General features: G+C 36.9%; 1 protein-coding gene and 1 pseudogene across 1 annotated transcript; one reads left to right on the top strand and one right to left on the bottom strand.

Moving 5' to 3' along the window:
- Positions 1–4: 4 nt before the first annotated feature.
- Positions 5–8,751, bottom strand: LOC113074635 (tyrosine-protein kinase JAK3-like; annotated as a pseudogene).
- Positions 8,752–14,093: 5,342 nt separating this feature from the next.
- LOC113074632 (coiled-coil domain-containing protein 124-like) lies at positions 14,094–22,493 on the top strand. Its single transcript, XM_026247460.1, has 5 exons — positions 14,094–14,199; positions 15,490–15,661; positions 19,063–19,246; positions 20,760–20,865; positions 21,415–22,493. Exons 2-5 carry the CDS (start codon positions 15,503–15,505, stop codon positions 21,614–21,616), a joined length of 651 nt encoding a protein of 216 aa, XP_026103245.1. The 5' UTR covers positions 14,094–14,199; positions 15,490–15,502; the 3' UTR covers positions 21,617–22,493.
- Positions 22,494–22,964: the final 471 nt, after the last annotated feature.

Genomic DNA, 22,964 nt, shown 5'->3' with positions numbered 1-22,964 from the left:
GGATCCCAGCCAGGATAAACTTCTCATTTTTTCTATTAGACAGTCCTTGTAGTCCATCCCTAATGGAGTCTGTTGGAACATCCAGAAGTTAGGAAATATAACAACGGAGTCTAGTCATTAAAGGGGGAGTGAAATGCTATTTCATGCATACTGAGTTTTTTACTCTGTTAAAGAGTTGGATTCCCATGCTAAACATGGACAAAGTTTAAAAAATTAAGTTGTACGTTTGAAGGAGTATTTTTGTTCCAAAAAACCTCTTCCGGTTTGTCACAAGTTTCGGAAAGTTTTTTTCGAGTATGGCTCTGTGTGACGTTAGATGGAGCGGAATTTCCTTATATGGTCCTAAGGGCACTTCTGCCGGAAGAGCGCACGCTCCCGTATAGCAGAGCAATGAGAGGCTGAGCACAGGCATTCATTCGCGGCATTCGCGAGAGCTCGCGAAAAGACACAAAAGAAGTGTGTTTTTGGTTGCCAGGGCAAGACAACCCTGCACAGATTACCAAAAGAAAACAGCATTAAGGGACCAGTGGATGGAGTTTATTTTTACAAAGTGGTTTTTGTTTGTTCCCTGCATTTCGAAGATGCTTGTTTTACAAACAAGGCCCAGTTTGACGCCGGATTTGCACATCGTTTATTTCTTAAAGGGGGGGTGAAATGCTCGTTTTCACTCAATATCCTGTTAATCTTGAGTACCTATAGAGTAGTACTGCATCCTTCATGACTCCAAAAAGTCTTTAGTTTTATTATATTCATAAGAGAAAGATAGTCTGTACCGATTTTCCCGGAAAAACACGAGTGGCTGGAGGCGTGACGTGTGGGCGGAGCTAAAGAATCACGAGCGCCAGTAGGCTTTTGCGTTGAGCGCGTTTGGAAGCTGTGACACCGCGAGGACAAAACCAACCAAAACAAACCATTGCTTAAAGTCAGATTCAGCGTATATTTATGATCCAGAATCAGATCCAGAGGCTGAAATTGAACAAGAGCAGCATCAGCAATCAGTCTCTATGTGGTATATAACGTACTGAAACTGTATATATTTGCTTAGCGTTTTTGGAAAAAAAGTTCCACTTTGTCATCTTTTTTTTTTTAAGCTGTACATGTGGAAAGCGCAGTTTGATGACAACATCGCATGTTGTTTACTTGATGTGCTTTCACGCCTATAGCTAAGTTAACAACACAGAGATATTTGAAGCAGTTTTACTCGTGCAGTTTGATGACAACATCGCATGTGGTTTACTTGATGTGCTTACGCGCCGATAGCTAAGTTAATAACACAGAGATATTTGAAGCAGTTTTACTCACCGCATGTGGTTCCAACACACGATCGTGACCCTTTTTAGTTGGGACTGCATTATCCTTAAGAAATAAACGATGTGCAAATCCGGCATTAAACTGGACCGTGTTTGTAAAAAAAGCATCTTCGAAATGCAGGGGAACAAACACAAACACTTGCACAACTCCGTTGATGCTCTGTAAAAATAAACTCCATCCACTGGTCCCTTAATGCTGTTTCTCTTTTGGTAATCTGTGCAGGGTTGTCTTGCCCTGGCAACCAAAAACACACTTCTATTGTGACATTTCGCGACGCTCTCGCTCTGATCAGTGAAGTGTGTTGTGCTCTCAGTGCTGTGCTATACGGGAGTGTGCTCTCTTCCGGCAGAAGTGCCCTTAGGACCCATATAAGGGAATTCCGCTCCATCTAACGTCACACAGAGCCATACTTAGTAATTTTGGAACAGAAATACTCCTTCAAACGTACAACTTAATTTTTGAAACTTTGCCCATGTTTAGCATGGGAATCCAACTCTTTAACAGTGTAAAAAACTCAGTATGCATGAAATAGCATTTCACCCCCCCTTTAAGGATAATGCAGTCCCAACGAAAAAGGGTCACGATCGTGTGTTGGAACCACATGCGGTGAGTAAAACTGCTTCAAATATCTCTGCTTCAAATATCTCTGTGTTGTTAACTTAGCTATCAGCGTAAGGCACATCAAGTAAACAACATGCGATGTTGTCATCAGACTGCACTTTCCACATGTACAGCTTAAAAAAAAAAAAAAAAAGACAACATAAAGTGGACCTTAGTCATTTTCCCAAAACCGCTAAGCAAATATATACAGTTTTCAGTACATACCACATAGAGACACCTTTACTGATGCTGCTCTTGTTAAATTTCAGCCTTTGGATTGTGTCACAGCTTCCAGACACGCTCAACACAAAAGCCTACTGGCGCTCGTGATTCTTTAGCTCCGCCCACACATCACGCCTCTAGGCGCTCGGTGTTTTTTCCGGGAAAAATCGGTACAGACTATCTTTCTCTTATAAATATAATTAAAAATAAAGACTTTTTGGAGTTATGAAGGATGCAGTACTACTCTATAGGTCTCAAAGATTAACAGGATATTGAGTGAAAACGAGCATTTCACCCCCCCTTTAACAGTTCTAAAGAAATAGAATGCTCAAGTTGATTGAGTAATTTGTATTATAATACTACTAAGCAGTAAAACATAGGAAGTGGAGATTGGGGCTTTTTTTTTTAAGAAACTTCCTGTTGAAACTCAAAGGCTGGGGGTTTACGCTGTTTGTATGAGTCCAGCAAGACTGATACCTGTATGCAAACAGTGAGGAAGTACTTGTCAAAGTCCTTGGGACTGTGACGTAACAGGAACATCCCATTTTTGGCTCCAGCTTTCTTAAGTTTGTGCACCGCAAACTCGGACCTTTAGAAAAACACACACACAAAACTGTGTTTATTACTTAGTCATTTCCTCTCTAATTGTACCATATGGTGAAATATGAAACTGAGTAGTACGTGATCGGGCCGTGGCAGTAATTATGAATGTCCTCCAGCAAGCTCGGCGGGGCCACTTCTGCACAGAAATAGTGAGTCGAATCTGTAGTCAACCTAAAATATCCATCAACCAGAGATACAAAGGACAGAGCCTCAGTTAGGGTGTGGAACTCAGCCTCCTATTGGGTGAAAGAGAAACAGAGTTTAGTTTGAATTTAGTTATTATGTAACATCAAACCTTGGTTAATCAAAATGCAAATGAGACACTACCAACTGTTACTATCAGTGGAGAAGTTTACTTCCTTTTCTAATAAGTTTATGTGTTCATACTCAAAAAAAAAAGTATATATAAATGCCACTACCATGCAATGGTCGTGCCTGGCGTGTAAGAGTGACCACCCTTCCTTCCAGGGGCATCTGATCTTGAGAAAGACGCTTAATACTAATGTCGGTGATCTGGGGGGAAGTCACAAACGTCTGCCATTCCTGTGAACGTATACCAGAGGGAGCTCAGTAAAATAACAGAGCGCATGCATAGACTGCCAATTAAAAGTTTAGGGTCACTAAGTTTTTAATGTTTTTGAAAGGAGTCTCTTATCCTCACCATGGCTATTTTTAGTTGATCAAAAATAAAGTGAAAACAGTAATATTGTTAAATATTATCACAGTTTAAAATGACTGTTGCTGTTTAATATATTTAAAATATATAATTTAATTCTGTGATAGAAAAACTGAATTTATACCAGCCATAACTCCAGTTTTCAGTGTCACATGATCCTTTAAATCATTCTAATATGCTGATTTGCTGCTCAAGGAGTATTTTCTATTATTATCAATGTTGAAACAGCTGTGCTGCTTGGTATTAAAATGTGGAAACCATGATACATTTTCTTCAGGATTATTATTAATAGGCTAATAGACAGTTAAAATCATTTTCACTCAGACGATTCATTCAAAAAACGATTTCATTCAGCAACGGCATCGATTCGTAATGCTGTGGCTGCGTTTGGGAACTATTTTCTTTGGCGGAGCAAAATAAACAAAGGCAACACTGAGTCGAAAATGTAAGTGACTCAAAATGAACTTCTTGTTTATGCTACCTGGCTCTCTTTGGTCTGTATCTGAATCCCTCCTTCTCCAGACACTCGCACGGATTTGACCCTATGCTGCTCGCTCTGCTCCAACCATCCAGAGTGATGCAAAGTGAAGCTTTCTGAGCCATAATTCGGCTCCAACCCACTCAGCTCCATCAGGTACTTCAGCTTAAGGTTGCGTTCACCAGCCGGGCATTTGCCAAGCTTCTTTAGGAAACGCTTCATCGTTTTTTCGGATTGATATCGCGCCAGGCGGCTCTTACTTTGTATATCTTGTCTGTGGGTCTCTGGGAGGCAGGACTTGTAGCTGGAATGAGATTTGACATAAAATCTCTGTATCTCCACCATCCACTTATATGTGACTTCCTCAGTTTCTCATGTTACCTTGTTGTATTGCAGATCTCACCAAGGCTCTGGTTTCTCTCTTTAGCCATACGCCACAGATCCAGCACTGCCATTCCCAAACATTCCTGCTGCAAACTCAAAGCAGGTGAAATCCCGCCACGTCCAGACACAAAATCACTGCGGGACTGAAACAGGTAGACTGTACAGTCAGACGGGAAGGTAAATGATCCCGAATAGTTGAGTTAGCATTTTTATAGCACATTTTTTAAATGATTTGAATCAAACCAATAGTTTACTGTATATCAGCAGGACAGAGGCACATAAACCTGGGTGTTCATTTTACATTCACACAGATTACTGTGCTATACCTGAGCAAAAAGATAGTCAATGACGCAGTAGTCCAGTACAGCACAGATTCGTCCTCTCCTGAGGCTAAAGCGGTACGATGCTTTGGACCCATGACCAAACCAGCTTAAGAAGAAAAACCTTAAACACACAATTACAGAAAACTGTCAATTTACATGTTTATCTCTAAAACACCTTTCACTTTCTTACTATTTAATTTTTCCACTAGCAATTATTTTATTTGTATACTATTACAGTATTTATTCATATTTTAAGTTTGCTTTTGTTTTCAGTGTTTATTTTTATTTCAGCTTTATTTCAGTTACCAAAAAGTAATATTAATATTTTTTAGTTAACAGTGCAATGGCCAACAATGCATATCAGAGCATCACCAAATAATTATATAATTTTAGTAATTTTACAATGAAAAGTTCTGTTATTGTGCATCATATTTTTCACATAAGTTGTTAAATAACTTTTTTTAGATTTGTGTTTTTTCTTTACACATTATGTGTCATATTTATCTTATTTATGCTCTTCACAGACACTGTTGTCTTTTAGTACACTAACTTTTGAAAAAACTTTATTAAGTCCAATATTTTTGTTTGTGATGGAAATGACACAACACTTCATATAAAAACTGATATAAAAATTATGAAGTATTGACATTTCAAATTAGTGCTACTTTACTCACTTTAGTTTAAAATGTTATGTTTATGATTCTTTCACTTTTTACATCATCACATCATCAGTTTTAAATATATAATATGATAAATCTACTTTAAGACTGAAGTCTAAGTCAAGGACAAGGTTAAACTAAATCTTTACATAACATGCATTTGCAAATTAAATGAAAATGAATGACATGAATAGTAAATAAAGAAACTCAAATAGTCAGTAAGAGTAAGCTATTTATAAATAAAAAATATGATTATAACAGCTGTTTACCTCACTCTGTAGTGAACTTTGACGTTCTCCTCGCTCTTAAACACATGAGTTGGTGGATACCAGTATGACAGGTCCTCTGATCCCAAAGCAAACAGGTTGTGGAACACAGGGCGAATTCCTAAAAATATAAATATTCCATTCAGTTTCTTCTAAGGCTTGTGCACAACCCTTTTAAATGTGTTTAATTAAAAGATTAGAAAAACAAAACCTATGAGCAGATTTTAGTTTAAACTGTGATTTCTATGCTTTAGACATACAGAATCATCTAAAAGATAGAGGTTGACCTCATAAAAGTTATCATCAACACTGTTGTAATGCTTATTGCACCTTTATTTAAAAAGCTTTTTAGATATTGACAACAGATGTACATAACGGAAGATTTTGACCTTTGAGCAACAGACATCTTTAACCTGTTTAGATTATGTTGTGTGTGACAGTGTGTTAGTGTCTCACCGCTGGCTTTAGCAGCAAGCGCACACACGCTCTCCACTGTGATGTGTCCGGTGGGGATGGTGAGGGTGGTCTCTGAATTTAAGCTGGGGCTGTAGTACAGGTGCACCTGAAGGGCAGAGTCATAGCTGGACTTCTGACTGCCAGCCCTTTCGCTCTTCATCAAGGGCACCTCTTCCTCTTCACTCATGGTCTTCTCACAAATGAAATCTTCTGATTGGATGGAAAGGACTAGATCATTTCATCTCATCAGATGCAGTTGTTCATTTAGGGGAAAGTGGGGTGAGTTGTGCCAGTTTTTACTCAAAGTGACTTTAAAGTGAGGCCATGACAGTAATCTCTTTCACTTTAGAATGTACGTATATTTCAGGATGTGGTGCATCCCTGAGAACAATAACTTTGGATCTGAAATAAATTGTTTCAGAAATATAGCTTTTGGGAAAAAAGTGGTCTTGTGGCACAACTTGCCCCTGATGCGGGGTAAGTTGTGCCTTTTGGGAGAATACGTTGGGGTAAATAGTGCCAGTGATTTCTGAAGCAAAACAGAAAATTTTAATGTTATGAACTGTAATGCTATATGAAAGCAAGACAAAAAAGGTTTATTCATATATTGTCATCCTATTAAACTGTTGGAATAAGACATATTTTGTTGTCAATGCCACTTGTCAATGCTTCAGGGGAATATAAACTGGGATGTGGGTAGTTTCTTGAGCACATCACCTTCAGGGATAACCCCTTCACTATTTTCTTTAAATGTGTGTGTGTGTGTGTGTGTGTGTGTGTGTGTGTGTGAGAGAGAGAGAGAGAGAGAAATAGAGAGAGAGAATATGTCTTTTTCTTGGCGAGCATGATTTCACCAAGTAAAACATGTTCCTGGATCAACATCCTTGTTGATCCAGGAACAACATTCCAATCAACCAATCAGAAGTAAGATATAACTTTTTTGTCGGTCTTCCGTTTATAAGTGCGTGGCATAATGGGTTTTTGTCTAAAATTAAGAATGCCACATAGTTTAAGTGCTAAAATGCAATAGTGCAATGTACAATTACAAATTAATTATGTGTTGAAAATAATCATATGTGGAGGTGAGTAGTGCCACTGGCACGACTTAACCCAGGCCCTTTGGCACAAATCACCCCATACCCACAAATTTGAAAAACTAGCATGATCCAGCAGTTAAGAGCTAACATCATGCTAACTGGTAAAGCACTAAAACGTGTGAAATGTTTTCAAACTTTTCTAGAATTGTTCAGACGCTACAATCAAAAAACCTTGATAATAGAAATGTATCTTTTAAAGGAAAAAAACAGTTTTTGAGCTAAAATGTGATTAACTCTCATGCCATGTGTCTCTCTTCTTTGGAGGATGAGTAAAATGGATGGCTTTTTAAAATTATGTGGTCACATGACCAATTTCTTCAATGGTTTTCCAGAAACAAGGGGTGGAACTACTTCCCCCCTGGCACAAATCACCCCACTCTCCCCTACCATATTTTATTTTCCAAAATAATGCATGCAACTCATTAAAACGATACAAATGGTTCTTTCTGATAAATAGTGAATTAATTTGATGTTAGGAGCGATTGTAAAGTTTTAAATTGACTCTGATGTTCTGTTTGGGGGTTTATAAAACCCTTTCAGTATGTACAAAAACATTATTAATACATCTGGTTGACTTTTGCTAATCTTATGACTGATTATTAATAAAATGCCAATTTTATCACAGATCCTGAAAAATAATAAAAACTAAAATGCTACATTTCTTCTGCTGGGGGTCTCAGAGGCACTGGCTATAAAAAAAAAACTGACCTTAGACAGAAGCATTGTTTCCGTTTAGACAACAATTCCATTTTAGGAAAAGTGTATGCACTTAGGGAATCAAACAGAGGGTTAAATTTAAATACTCATTAGGGTCTAATCATTAGGACCCCCGAGACCCCAAACATAAATACAGCAAACTTGAGCTCAAAAGAACTAGAGATCTACTCTAAGCAATAGACAAAGCAGAAGCCGATAACAATCTACTGTAAAGCAGTGGATTATTTTTAACGCCAGTTCTTAGAACCGTGTTGGTCATATGCTTGATCGAAGTGAGCTCATCCTTCTCATGTTGACGATCTGTACTTTCCGCAACAAACCAAATCAAGGGTGTTTTCCAGGAGATTTCCAAAATTAAGCCATTAACAATAAAGAATTTTATATACATAAAGTATTTTAAATTAAGGTTAGTTTACACAAGTTTAATTTGGTTTCAATAATGTCATTAGCTGTTCAATTTCTAAATAAAACATCCTATTACAGAAATACATCTGTTTATATTCCAATAATACAATAATATGAGTACAAACAAATATGAAACATACAACGCCACAGTCACCAAATGAATATTTGTAGTCACATGACTTCCACTGGCATATGCTCAGAAATGGCAGTTCAGTTACGAGGTATTTTTCATTTTACGATTCTAATAAAGACAACTGAGAGATGTTACCTGAAGTTATTTGAGAAGAAAAAATAATGATTTGTTCATGTTGATGCGAAGAGCTGCGTAAACTTCACTCCGGTTTCGCTGTTGTAAGCCTCTGGTGGGAGGGATCAAATGAGACTCATTTCCGGCAAGAGGCAAACCACAAAGGCACATCATTTCCAGACTACTTTAGCAAGAATGATGCCACTCGTTTCTTTAGCCTACTTGTCAACCTTATCTGGCATCTCAGTTTCTAGACCTGTGACTAGGCCATAAACTGAACACAGAGCCACCTCTGCATATTAGGAAGTGCAAGCATTGTGTATTTTTAACTGTGAGAGAGAGAAAGAGATAGAAGGTGGGAGGGTGTTTGCTGGAGCTGCTGGGTTTGTTGCTTTCTTTACGTGGGAAGAGTGAAACTGTGGTTTCCTCTTTCTCAGCTAGTGAGCGGTGGGTTTGTTATTTCCGCCTGTAGAGCACAACTGAGTTGTATCTTCCGTTAGCCTGATACAACCAAGTGCCATTTGAAACTTTCATGTTAAAGATTTTGTGTGAACGTGACCAGGGCACTCGCTCATTCTACAGCTTATCTGTGCGATACAGGTATAAAATGATACAAATGTTCAAAATATGCTTTAATTGTACAGCCATTGTTTCAAAACATAAACACTGGTGACTTTGGGGGGTTTTAGGGCTTCTGTCACATTCAGGTGATTTTTCTTAGAAATGCTGAGGAATTCCCATGTTCCTTTAATGAGCCTTGTCTTATGTGTTTAGACAAAGGAATAATATTCCTGTTTGCCACAAACAAGTCAAGCCACCTTTATTTATATAGCGCTTTAAACAAAATACATTGCGTCAAAGCAACTGAACAACATTAATTAGGAGAACAGTCTGATAATAATGCAAAATTACAGTTAAAGGCAGTTCATCATTGAATTCAGTAATGTCATCATCTCAGTTCAGTTTAAATAGTGTCTGTGCAATCACTTGCAATCAAGTCAACGATATCAATGTAAATTAAGTGACCCCAACTAAGCAAGCCAGAGGCGACAGCAAGGAACCAAAACTCCATTGGTGATAGAATAGAGAAAAAAACCTTAGGAAAAACCAGGCTCAGTTGGGGGCCAGTTCCTCTGACCAGATGAAAGTAGTTTAATTCCAGGCTGCAGCAAAGTCAGATTGTGCAGAAGAATCATCTGTTTCTTGTGGTCTTGTCCTGGTGGTCCTCTGAGACAAGGTCTTTACAGGGGATCTGTATCTGGGGCTCTAGTTGTCCTGTTCTCCGCTGTCTTTCAGGGCAGTAGAGGTCCTTTCTAGGTGCTGATCAACCATCTGGTCTGGATACGTACTGGATCCGTGTGACTGCAGTGACCCTCTGATCTGGATGCAGATGTCATGCTTCTAACAATGTAGCAAGTACACCGGGTTTATGGGAAGTTCTCCCAGTTCCGGTTTCCTAATTAATGCAGCCTAAAAATCCTTTAACTGATTTGGATATTAGAAGCGTATTAGTGTATGTGTAAACCAGGTTAAAAAGATTAGTCTTTAATCTAGATTTAAACTGCAAGAGTGTGTCTGCCTCCCGAACATTGTTAGGTAGGTTATTCCAAAGTTTAGGTGCTAAATAGGAAAAGAATCTGCTGCCTGCAGTTGATTTTGATATTCTAGGTATTATCAAATTGCCTGAGTTTTGAGAACGGAGCGGACGTGGAGGACTATAATGTAACAAGAGCTCATTCAAATACTGAGGTGCTAAACCATTCAGGGCTTTATAATTAAAAAGCAAGATTTTAAAATCTAAGTTCAATAGGGAGCCATTGCAGTGATGACAGAACCAGGCTAATATGGTCATACTTCCTGGTTTTAGTAGGAACTCTAGCTGCTGCATTTTGGACTAACTGGAGTTTGTTTATTAAGTATAGAGAACAACCATCCAATAAAACATTAGAATAATCTAACCTTGAGGTCATAAACGCATGGATTAACATTTCTGAATTTGACATTGGGAGCATAGGCTGTAATTTAGATATATTTTTGAGATGGACAAATTCAGTTTTACAAATGCTAGAAACGTGGCTTTCTAAGGAAAGATTGCTATCAAATAGCACACCTAGGTTCCTAACTGATGAAGAAGAATTGACAGAGCAGCCATCAAGTCTTAGACAGCATTCTAGGATATTACAAGCAGAGTTTTTATGTCCTATAATTAACACCTCTGTTTTTTCAGAATTTAGCAGTAAGAAATTACTCGTCATCCAGTTTTTTTTTTTTATATCGGCTATGCATTCTGTTTGTTTTTCAAATTGGTATGTTTCGCCTGGCCGTGAAAAAAAAATATAGAGCTAAGTATCATCACCATAACAGTGAAAACTAATGATAATGTTTCCTGATGTTATTTCCCAAGGGCAACATGTAAAGCGTGAAGAGTAACGGCCCTAGTACTGAGCCTTGAGGTACTCCATACTGGACTTGTGATCGATATGATACCTCTTCATTCACTACGAATTGATGTCGGTCATATAAGTACGATTTAATCCATGCTAATGCACTTCCATTACTAGACTAGTGATATATCTCCATTAAAGCATTCAGTTAATAAAAGTACTTTCACATCACTTTAGTGTGCATGCTTATGCTTTCTTATCTTCTGTACTTGGCTAGGAATGAAAGTAAACTGACATACTGCACTCAAAAAAAAATAGCACATTGGTTGAACATGATTTAATCGTGGACAGTGGTTCCACGTGATTACACCACATTATCTTAACAACAATGGATGATGTTCAACCAGCTTGAAATATTTGTGTTCATTTAACATGAACTTAATTCAGTTGAGTTCAGAAAAAGAAGCTATACATTGCAATTAAGTAATTAAGTGATTAACTGAGTGATAATTGTGAATTAGTGATGAACACCTGCTGTTAACAAACAGAATTAATGAAGAAAAGAGAAACATAAGAACTACTACAACTGACTTCAGACACAGCCTTAGATGAAATCAATTGAAATAAAATACATGAAATCTCTCAAGATCTGATTAAACAACCCCACAAACAGCATCATCAGCTCCACTTATTAAAAACCAGACTGACTTTATTTCTGTCAGACATCTACAGAAGATCTTATTGAGAAAGAACTAAGGTTTAGATGTTGATTTATTGTTTCATTTGAATTAACCATGTTAGAGATCAGTGTTTGCTTTAGTTAGTTGGGCTCTTGACCCTTGACTTCAGTCTTTGGGTTTTCTCTGGCTGTTGTAACCACATGTTTCTGAAACATGTTTGTTGTTTGTTGAGGTAATTAGTAAGATCTGTTGAGATTTTCATTCAATTATTCTTTAATCATATTTATAAACATCAGCAGACTGATATCAGCAGATACTTGCAGAAAAACATCATGGTCTCTTACTTTTATAATTAGTTACAGCTTTGCATTAAAAACTAGTCTCACCAATGGTCTTCTTTTAATGCATTGCAAATTAAATGTTAATTTAAATCAAGACAGAAATAAACGAAAATTTAGCATTAAGAAATGAGACCTGTTTATACCTAATTATTTTGGATTGTGACAATTCCATGACAATTAAGTATGAAAGGATTTTTTTAATGAAGGCACAACAAATACTAACATTATATAACCATATATAAATATGAATAATCTTCAATAATTTACACATTATTTTCAAAATAAAATGACAAACTAATAAAAATGGCAAAATCACTAAAATAAGGAAAAATGAAAGTACAAAAATAAAACCAAATTCAAAATGAATAATTAATCAATACTGTAATTTAAATATAATAAATAATATATTTCAGTAATACTAAAATGAAACTGGATTTCAGGTGGTAAGAACAGTGGTTAGTAAAAGTAATTAACTGATATGTATAATGTAATGTAAAGTAATATAGTTTTATCTGTAAGTGGAGAGCAAGATTTGGTTGATGGTCTAAATAAATACAGTAAGCTACTGCTTACACTTTGGGGACATTTGATCAATTTAAGACACTGATGTAATGTCACTTTTGGCTTGCTTAGTTGCAGACACAATTTCTGGCAACATTGTTGACTTGACTGCACAGACACTATTGGAAGAGAACTGAACTGATCTGGATGACAATATCACTGAAATGACTTTAAGTGATAAACTGACTGTTTTCTGTTGTCCTCTTGCATTATCAGCATGTTTTTCCTGTTTAACAGTGTAAAGCTGCTTTGACACTATATCTGCAAGTGCTAGAAATAATAATACTCTTAACTTGCAGTACAGGAAATGATGGAAGATTGCCTTTGACCCTACATAATGACTTAGAGAGCAAGAGCTGTTTTCTCTGTGAAACACTGATTATCCACAACTTCATTACATCCTCCATAGTAACAGCTGCTCTGGTGTTGGTGGAGACAGTACTGTGGAAACAGAAGCGGGTGGTTCATTCCATTTCTCATTGAAGGTTCTGAAAGTTTCAAACACCTTAAAGTTCCACTGTAGGCACTGGCTAGAAGAAAACCTGGGAAGCCTGGATGATTACGGAAAATGTCCAAAACAATGTACGGCATTGTACTGTGAAAATAAAAAGAAAATTGGATTGCTTAAAAGGAGTATTTCACCAAAAAAATTGGAAATGATCAATAATTTATTACTATTATGTGAAAAATATGTAATCATGTAATCAATAAAAAAAATAGTATTTTGAAATGTAATTTAATCTAGTTACAAGCATTTCATTTTTGTAAATAATCAAGATTACAGTTCCCCAGCTCTTACTAGAGAGATGTTGCACATATATGGCACATGACCAACCTTCAACGTTGAAATATTGTTAAAATAATTACATTTGTTGCTTTAACAGTGAAACAACTTTGAAAAAATGTTTAATGCTAAATGGTTGAAAAAATTTCACTTTCACCAGTGAATCAACATTGACATGCCGGCTGGGAACTGATACAACTACTGATTAATTTGTTCACAACACAACACTTAACTTTCGTGTCTGTTGGCTCATTCTCAGTGACTTGGCTCTGCTGTGAATTATTTTTACTAGTTGACAGAGCGGAAGTAGCAATAAATAAATAAATGTATGCATTTAGCAGAGGCTTTTATCGAAAGCAACTTACAATGCATTCAGGCTAAAAATTTTTTTACCTAATATGTGTTTCCTGGGAACCCACAACCTTTTGCGGTGCTAACGCAATGCAAAGAGGTAGAGCATTGAGTTAGCACCACAAAAGGTTGTGGGTTCGATTCCCAGGAAACACATTTTAGGTAAAAAAAAAAAAAATGCTGCTGGATGTATATTGCGTAAGATGACATTTTGGCAGTTATTTAAGGCATTTGTTAGGGTATTATTAGGCTATTATAAGAACTCTTGTTGTCAATTATGCGTCATTGTTTTCCCCTTGAGATCTGTATAGCTCAATTTTTATACAGGTCGTCTTTCTTTATGGCAATAACCGGATTTAAGCATCGTTGTAACCCCTCATTCTGCTCCTGTCGTCCTGAATTTAAAATCCTGGACACGCCACTGTTTACTGACTAAGGAGTAAATGGCCTCTTAACAGTGTTTCTGGTGGTACTGTGTGCAGTTATCCACATATTGTCAGACAACCTGTTGACAACGGACTACAAATAAGGCATGCATGGAGCGCAGTGACCGTCGAGCCTCCAGGTGGCGCTAAATGAAACGCTGCAACTGTATCGCGGCGGCGGCTTGAGAAGAAGAGCGAGAAACACCCCAGCAGGCGGGCGCAGGAAAAGGTTGGTGGTATTATTTTATTTATTAGATTCGGTGCCTGAAATTGACTTGGACTAATAAAGTGAAATGTTCAAGACGTTCTCCTCTATATTTGCTTTCATTGTTCAAATGACCGCATCCGATACAAGCTTGAACTTAAATACTGTCACTCTGAAACCAGAGTGATTAGCAAAAATGCTAACGAGAATGTTTCTTAAAAGGAAAAATATAATTAAACTGTTGCTACAGTTCCAGTGTTCCATTTTAACACTTTATTTTAGGAAATATAAGGCAAATGTTAAGCGTGCTGTCTGAACTAAGAAAACCAACATTAGGTGTGAATGTGTATTATATTTAGACATACACAGTCATATTCTAATTATAAACATTTTTATCTTTCTATCAAATATACACTACTTGTCAAAAGTTTGTAAGTATCAGTGAGACTTGTAATGTTTTTTTTTTTAAACAAGTTTCTTATGGTCATCAGGGCTGCTTTTATTTGATCAAAAATAAGTACAGAATGTTCTGTATAATAACAAAATGTTATTACAATATAAAATAATTGTTTCTATTTGAATATCATTTAAATATATATTTTATTTCTGTGATGCAAAGCCGAATTTCCCCCCGCCATTACTCAAGTATAAAGTGTCTCATTATTCTTTAGAAATCATTCTAAACTGCTGATATATTATTAGAATTATTAATGTTGGTAACAGTTGTGCTGCCAAATATTGTTTTGAGAAACTGCAATACTTTTTTTCAGGATTCTTTGATGAATAAAAAGTTTAAGAGAACAGCATTTATTCAAAATATATATATTTTCTAACAATATCCATCTTTATCGTTTCTTAAAAATGTTACATATTCTTGCTTAATAAAAGTTTAAATTTATATATAAAATAGAAAGAATGAAAATTTACTGACCCCAAACTTTTGAACTTTAGTGAATATTGTTAGAAAAGATTTATATTTTAAATAAATGCTCTTCATTTTTATCATATATATATATATATATATATATATATATATATATATATATATATATATATATATATATATATTAAATAAATGCTCTTCATTTTTAACTTATATATAAGTTAAAAATGAAGAGCATTTATTTAATATATATATATATATATATATATATATATATATATTAAATAAATGCTCTTCATTTTTAACTTATATATAAGTTAAAAATGAAGAGCATTTATTTAATATATATATATATATATATATATATATATATACGCAACACATATTCTGACACTTTCAATATGGTCATCATCTCAATCTTTCCTCCGCAGGGAAGTCCCAGGAATGCCGAAGAAATTCCAGGGTGAGAATTCCAAATCGGCCACCGCGAGGGCTCGGAAGGCTGAGGCCAAAGCAGTCGCTGATGCACGCAAACAGAAGGAGCTGGAGGACGCGCTGTGGCAAGATACTGACAAACATGTCATGAAGAAAGAGCAGAGGAAGGTAGAACTAATTACTTGGTTTAACAACGTATGTCCTTAAGAACAGGGAAAGTGATCTTTTGTTGGGGTCAAATGATAATGATGATCCAGCAGGCCTTTGATAAATGTCATGTGAAATGTACCTTTACTGTGATTTAGATTTTTGTCTCCAGCATCCACCCCTAATTGGCAGAGACAGTGTCTAGTATAAACACTAGGTGGCAGTAAAGACCTCTCTAAAGACCAGTTCCTTCAGTGCGTTTAAGAGAGTTTGACATTGAAATAGTTCTAAATGAAGTAGTTAGTAGCACCTACCTGGTGAGAGATTGCTATCCATTAGAAGTCATAGGAAAATAACATCATGACAAAGCTAGTTGACACCATAAGAATAAGAAAACCCTTCACCTGTGACTAGCCTGGGCTGCATTTCTCAAAGCATTTTGAGCTAAGTTGATCGTAGAGCCCATTGGTGGCATTGGATCAACAATCTACTTAGGCTTATGATGCTTTTGGGGAACGCAGCCCTGAACTGTGACATCAGCATATAAGGAAAATATAAGATACATGTAACAAAGAGAAAAGTTATTTTGAGTTGTCCATATAAGAAAGAGTCATTTTGAGTTCTTCGAAATCAAATTGCTAACTGTAGAAATATCTGTTATGAAATAATGAAATATTTGGCATTTATTGGGGTTGGTAAGATTACATTTTTATAAAAACACAATAAATGTAATGTGTGAAATATTATTACAAATAAACATAATTGTTTTCTATTTTAATGTATTTTGTGTAATTGTGATGCAAAGCTGATTTTTCAGGATCAATACTCCTGTCTTCAGTGTCACGTGATTCTTCTGAAATCATTCAAATATGCTGATTTGGTGCTCGAGAAACATTTCCTATTATTATCAATGTTGAAAACAGTTATGCTGCTTAATATTTTTGTGGAAAGTGGAAACCATGATACATTTTTATTTTAATCAATTATTTGATGAATAGAAAGTTCAAAAGTAATAAACAAATATATTGTAACATTAAAAATGCACTTATTGTTGCTTTTGATCAATTTAATTCATCCCATGTTGAGGAAAAGTGTTAATTTATTTTAAATGAGATTGTTTATTGCTTGGGGGGAAAAAGTTGCTACTAGTAACAATGTTAACCAGACAAACTTTGCCCTCTTGGTCGTAATTGACATAAAGACATGGAATTGTTTTTGAATTCTGTACTAAATGTACAGAAAATTGATTCCCTCTGCGCCCATGTTTTTCATGATATGTTGTCTAACATTCCCGCCGTTGGCTGCTAATCTTGTATCTAAATGACACAGCTGTCTTCCTCGCTAAAGCAGCAGACATGTGAGTCTGAGTAGCACACAATAGATTAATACATTGCATGTCAGGTTTAGGGTTGCTCAGGAAATGAGTTCCCCATGAGCAAAATGAAAGCCGAAGCCGACTGGGTTAAAGTAACACCGTCACGCAAGTTCTGATATCCTCTATCAATTATGCCGCATATTGATGAGTCTTCATTGTCAGTAATGGAGCTTGATTTTGAAATTAGGCTTGGATGAGGTCCATAGACTAATGTATTGAGTGATATGCAGTGATTGGCTGTTTATTATGTCTACTAAGCGATTTTATGCCAATTTCAGTGTCTGCAAACAAGATGGCAAATGATCTACATGTATTAAAGGCAAAATGCTGTCTAATATATTAACTGCCCTGTCGTAATGCATACAAAATCTTGAAGCAATGGTCCACAAAAATGTTAATTATTTAACTGTTAATAAAAATTAAACAATTAATTTCAAGTACTGAGTCAGCAGCACGATCCAATGCAGTTTGCAGATGTGTTAAAGAAATAGTTCACCCAAAAATCCCATCATTTACTTAACTCCATCTCGTTGAAAAACTGTATGACTTTTTCTTCTGTGGAACACAAAAGAAGATATTCTGACAAATGTCTTGTCTTTTTTTTTCTCTTTGCATGCAGTAAGTCATCTGGGTTTGTTGATGTTGGTTTGGAACCCTTCGACTTATTGTATGGATAAAAATAACTGTTCTTTATTCTGCAGAAAGACAGACAATCAGACAGGTTTGGAATGAGATTAGGGTAAGTAAATTATGCCAGAATATTTTTTATTGTTGGGTGAACTACACATTTGCATGCTGCACTGCATCATACTGACTCAATTCTTGCATTGATTTTCCCCCCGAAAATGAAAATTGTCAAATTTCCTCACACTCTTGTTGTTCTAAACCGGTCTGACTTAATGTAAAAAAGATATTTTGAAGTATTTTTGTCACAAAACAGTTTTGGTTTCCATTGGCTTCCATCATATGAGCAAAAAATACAATGGAAGACGGTGGGAACTGAAACTGTTAGGCTATCAATATTATTCAAAATTCTGTGTTCTACAGGAGAAATAAATGCACACAGGTTGCGAACAACAAGAGGGTGAGTAAATGTTAACAATTAGCATTTTTGGCTAAGCTATCTCTTTAGATATTATTGGGAACAAGCTTATCCCAAAGTGCCATATAAATATATTTCCCGAATCAAAACTGTTTTAACATTTGAATTATTAGAATATAATTTGGTAGTCATTGGTGCCTTTTCTCCCTCCCTGGCTCTCTGCTGCCTCTGTTTCATACATTATTGAGCCAGTGTTGGCATATGTACTGAGCGTCCGCAATGCTGGCATGATGTGCCTGTCTAGTTGGTAAGGTGCTCTTGTAAAGAGCTCCTCACACCCTGTTCCTTTCCTCCTGTTTCCTCCATCGCTGCCATCTGATCCCCGCCGGCCTATCAGACCCACGCTGCTGTTATCCTACTGCAGCCATTCTGCTAATTATACCTTATGTCACTGGGACGGCTGTGTGTGTTCAAGCAAGCTCACCTGCACTGGAAACACACTGATTTATCCTTTACATCTTCTAAAGATCAGCCACCGCCTGAGACTGGGTAAAGACCGGGCTCGACGGATATACTGTAATTTATCACCGGTAGATATGTCCTGAGAAAATGTCAAGAGAGAGAGGAGCGTATCTTGGTTTGCTCTTGAGCACGGCCTGTCGTGCGGCTTATCTGTCACGCGAATGACATTTCAGCCTCTGCTCGACATCTGAAGGTGTCATCTCATTATGCGTATCTCCTTACTGTTGTGTCACCATTTCTGCGGATGTTATCAACAGGAAGGTGGCTGGGTGGTGGTTAGGATGTGGACAGTTAAGACCATGTCTGATTCCAGTAACTATTACTTAACCACCGCACTGACACAGTGACTCTTGAGTGCGCATGAGGCATCTCTAATTTCTTTACTCTGCAGTTTACACTTACATTTGCTTAATGACCATCAGGCTGCCTCGATAACATCAGTCCAGTTGTAATTTAAAAGAGTGTGTGTGCGTGCTTGTACAGGATGATAAGGAGAGAAAGCGTTTGGAGGCTCTGGAGAGGAAGAGAGAAAACCAAAGGCTCTTTGAGGAAGAAGTTGCCAAGATAAAGGGGAAACAGACAAAAGAAGCCCCTTTTAAAGTGACTCGAGCCCAGATTGAGGAGAACCTACAAAGCGAGCAAAATGTTAAGGAAACCAAGGAAAAAGGTAAGGCCAAATCCAATCCAATGACTTGGATGTAGAGCGCTGCCTACTTAGGTAACATGACCCTGTGTGTCACACAAAAATCCCTTCATATACTGTATGTACATTTATATACCGTATTTTTCGGACTGTAAGTCACACCTGAGTACAAGTTGCATCAGTCCAAAAATATGTCATGACAAGGAAAAAAACATATAGAAGTCGCACTGAACTATAAGTCGCATTTATTTAGAACCAAGAACCAAGAGTAAACATTACCGTCTACAGCCCCGAGAGGGCGTTTTCAGTGTAGACTACAGGAGCACTGAGCAGCATCTCTGGCAGCATAGAGCGCCCTCTCGCGGCTGTAGATGGTAATGTTTACTCTTGGTTCATTTCTCTTGGTTCATGTCAAATTAATTTTGATAAATAAGTCGCACCTGACTAGAAGTCACAGGACCAGCGAAACTATGAAAAAAAGTGCGACTTATAGTCACAGTGAAATGTAATTCATATAAGCCCCTTTCACACTGCACGTCGGACCCGCAATATTCCCGGAACATTGCCGGGTAGCCTTCTGTGTGAAAGCAACCACGTCCCGGGATTGATTACCGAATTGAACCTGTATTGGACCTAGTAACATTGTGGGGTGCACTGTGTTAACAAAAGCCAGATCTAATTCCGTGTCGAAGTGATGACACGCACGCGACTCTGTTACCGGCTGTTTTGAAGGAAGATCAACGTTCGCGAAAAAAAACATATGTGCAAACTGTAATGAAGCAGAGATCAGTTAGTTCCTCACTTTGCGCGCTGACGCAGAGATCGTTTGCTTGCTTCAGTGAAATTATAACGTGCCTAGCGTTTTCGACTCGTACATTACACGTCACGCGCTAATGTCACGTGTCATTACGGGATCTTCAAGCGTTGTGTGTGAAAGCACACACATATACCGGGTCAAAGTGCAAAATCTAGCGACACAGGAACAATTGGAGGAACATTTTACCTGTGTATTTGCCGGAATGGCAGTGTGAAAGGGGCTATAGTGGTGTACATTTGAATAAAACGGATTATCAGAAAAGAAAAAAAAATGATGAGTAGGGATTTGGTTCATTTCAAAAGGGTGGGGTTGATCAAATTAAGTCAATGAATGCTGGACATTATCATTTCCGTCCAGCATACATCACCAGAGAAAAAAAAAAGTCTATCATTTTCCCCATTGAAAATCGAATAAGTTATGATATTTGGAGTCAAAAAATAAAAGAAAACGAAATAAAAGAAAAAATTTGATGCATGCATTGGGGAGTTAGAAAATAAACTATAGTGAATTTTCATTCCTCGCTGACATTAGGCACTATTTGCATCAGGAGTCATGCAACAAAATAAATTGTATGTCAAAATTCATACTAATTCAGTGCACACTGTAGGCAGTTTGCAGAAATAAAACAACTAAGCTTAAAAGTGTCTTTATTGTTTTGTTGTTTTGAATAGGCCTTTTCAGTTTCCTCATTTATTCTTGTGTGTCCTTTCAAATCTACAGAAAAAAGCCACTTGGAGATGCCGCTTGAGGAGAACATCAATCAGATAATTCCAGAAGAAGGCACGATGGAGGCCCGAACCATTGAGGATGCCATCGCAGTTCTCAGGTAACCTGTTCTCTGGAAAAAACCTTTTTGGCGTGACAAGGAGACTCCGTTGACAAACATTAAAAAGATCCACATTTGTTAGAGTCACAGTTCTCAGATGGTTGTGCTCTTAAGTACTGTTTTTCCAAAGTCGTTATCAAAGGTGATAAAAAAATATTAAATATCTTATAGGGTGTAACAAAAAGCCTAATTATTATCGTTTTAAATGCCTTGAATTTAATGGTGGAAAATAGGAATGATTTACTATTGATGAATTATGGCAACATTTTTATATTGTAGATGGATGTAAGAGTGCATACTTTTTTTTTTTTCTCCCTCAACTTTCTGAATGAGCAGCTGGAAGTATAAAGAAAAGACATTTCAAAATAAGGGTCCTAGTTTATGCATAGTGTTGTGCTCTCTTTCTTTCTCATCACAAGAAAGAAAGGGTAAGAACATAATTAAACTTATTCACTATATAGATTTGAGTAGTATTGGCACAATAATCTGTTTATTGAATTTCTTAATAGCTAGATGTGGTTCAACGTTAAGTTCATGTTTGTTTTTCAGCACTAAGGAAGACCTGGATCGACACCCTGAGCGCCGCATGAAAGCCGCCTACGCTGCGTTTGAAGAAGCAAACATGGCGCGCCTTAAAATGGAGAACCCCAATATGCGACTTTCCCAGCTAAAACAACAGCTCAAGAAGGAGTGGACAAAGTCTCCAGAAAACCCCCTCAACCAACGAGTGGCTGCCTACAACTCCAAGTAAACCAACACAAGGGCACTTAAAGTCTGACCCTCTGCGCAGATCCTAACAAATACAAAAAGGCACCACAATTAGTTTTGGACACATAATTTACAGCTGATTTATTCACACCCCTCACCTCATATGTGAACTCGCAGACAAACTTGGATTATTTAACTAATTATTCAATACATGTCTGATGATGTATGAACAGCATACAACTTAAATCTCTTATCTGCTAGACAATTGCCTATCAAGAGCTGCTGGGAAGTTTCTAGGTTTGGTTTTTAGTGAACGCAGAGTGGATTCTCAACTAGCACACCTTTCCTCCACATAACATGTTTTACTGCTGTGTTGAGTTCATTTATTAATGTCTTCATCTAAAATGCAGAACATGATCTGAAGTGTGGTTAACCTGAGGCAAGTTTTTATTTTTTTATTTAGTGTCTGTGTGATAATCATTAGGGTTCAGCTTCAGGTTTGATATTTATGGAGAAGAGCAAGGTGATCTGATAATTTCTCTAAATCAAGATGATTTGGATAGAGATTTGTCTGCTTGATTGATCTTACATGGCTCTTTGTTTTGGAAATGCACTTTGGACCTGGTATGGAACAGTGTCTCCACATCCCAAAGGCGAGTGGACTATTAGCCGTTGGATTGCCGTTTACACATGTCAAGCAGTGCGAACACACTCTGGTCTGTGCTTCGCATCTGTGGGAAATACAAACACTCTCATTGGCTCTTGGAAAAAACAAAATCGAATAAAAAGTAAGGAAGAAACAGCTGTTATTACATTTGCTGATGTTTTCATTGAAGAGAAATGGCCTTGTATGATGCAAAGCAGTTGTAGCTGCAGTTTACTTTGTTTTTTGGTCTCTTATTTCATTTATTTTTCAAGAAGTTGGTGTCTGTTTTGACTAACCCAAGTTTGTTCCTCTTTTACAAATATTGTATTGTTGACTGCATTTCTCAAACTGAACACAACTCTGATACCAAAGTTATATATGAAAAAAAAAATTCCTCTGGGTACCACAAAGCAACATTTGGTTCCAAACTAATTAATAAGTCACACCAAATGATGGATGGATCGGGTTAGGGTTAGGTATCAAAAACTATACAACTATACAACCTTTACTATATTTAAGCATTTCACATAGTACATTTACTTTATATGGAGCCCTGCACATGACATGCAAGAAAAAATAAATAAATTGTGCGCACGATTTACTAATTCGTTCCCTCAATGTACTAAAATGTGCAGACGATTACTATTGCGTTCCCTCGATTTACTATTGCGTTCCCTCGATTTGCTAAATCGTGCGCATGATTTAGCAAATCAAGGGAACGCATTAGTAAATAGTGTGAACAATT

This window comes from Carassius auratus, unplaced genomic scaffold (assembly GCF_003368295.1).
Source record: "Carassius auratus strain Wakin unplaced genomic scaffold, ASM336829v1 scaf_tig00015268, whole genome shotgun sequence".
In the NCBI taxonomy this organism is placed as follows: domain Eukaryota; kingdom Metazoa; phylum Chordata; class Actinopteri; order Cypriniformes; family Cyprinidae; genus Carassius; species Carassius auratus.
The sequence above is the reverse complement of the archived record's forward strand: the minus strand, read 5'-3'. Positions and strand labels throughout refer to the sequence as shown.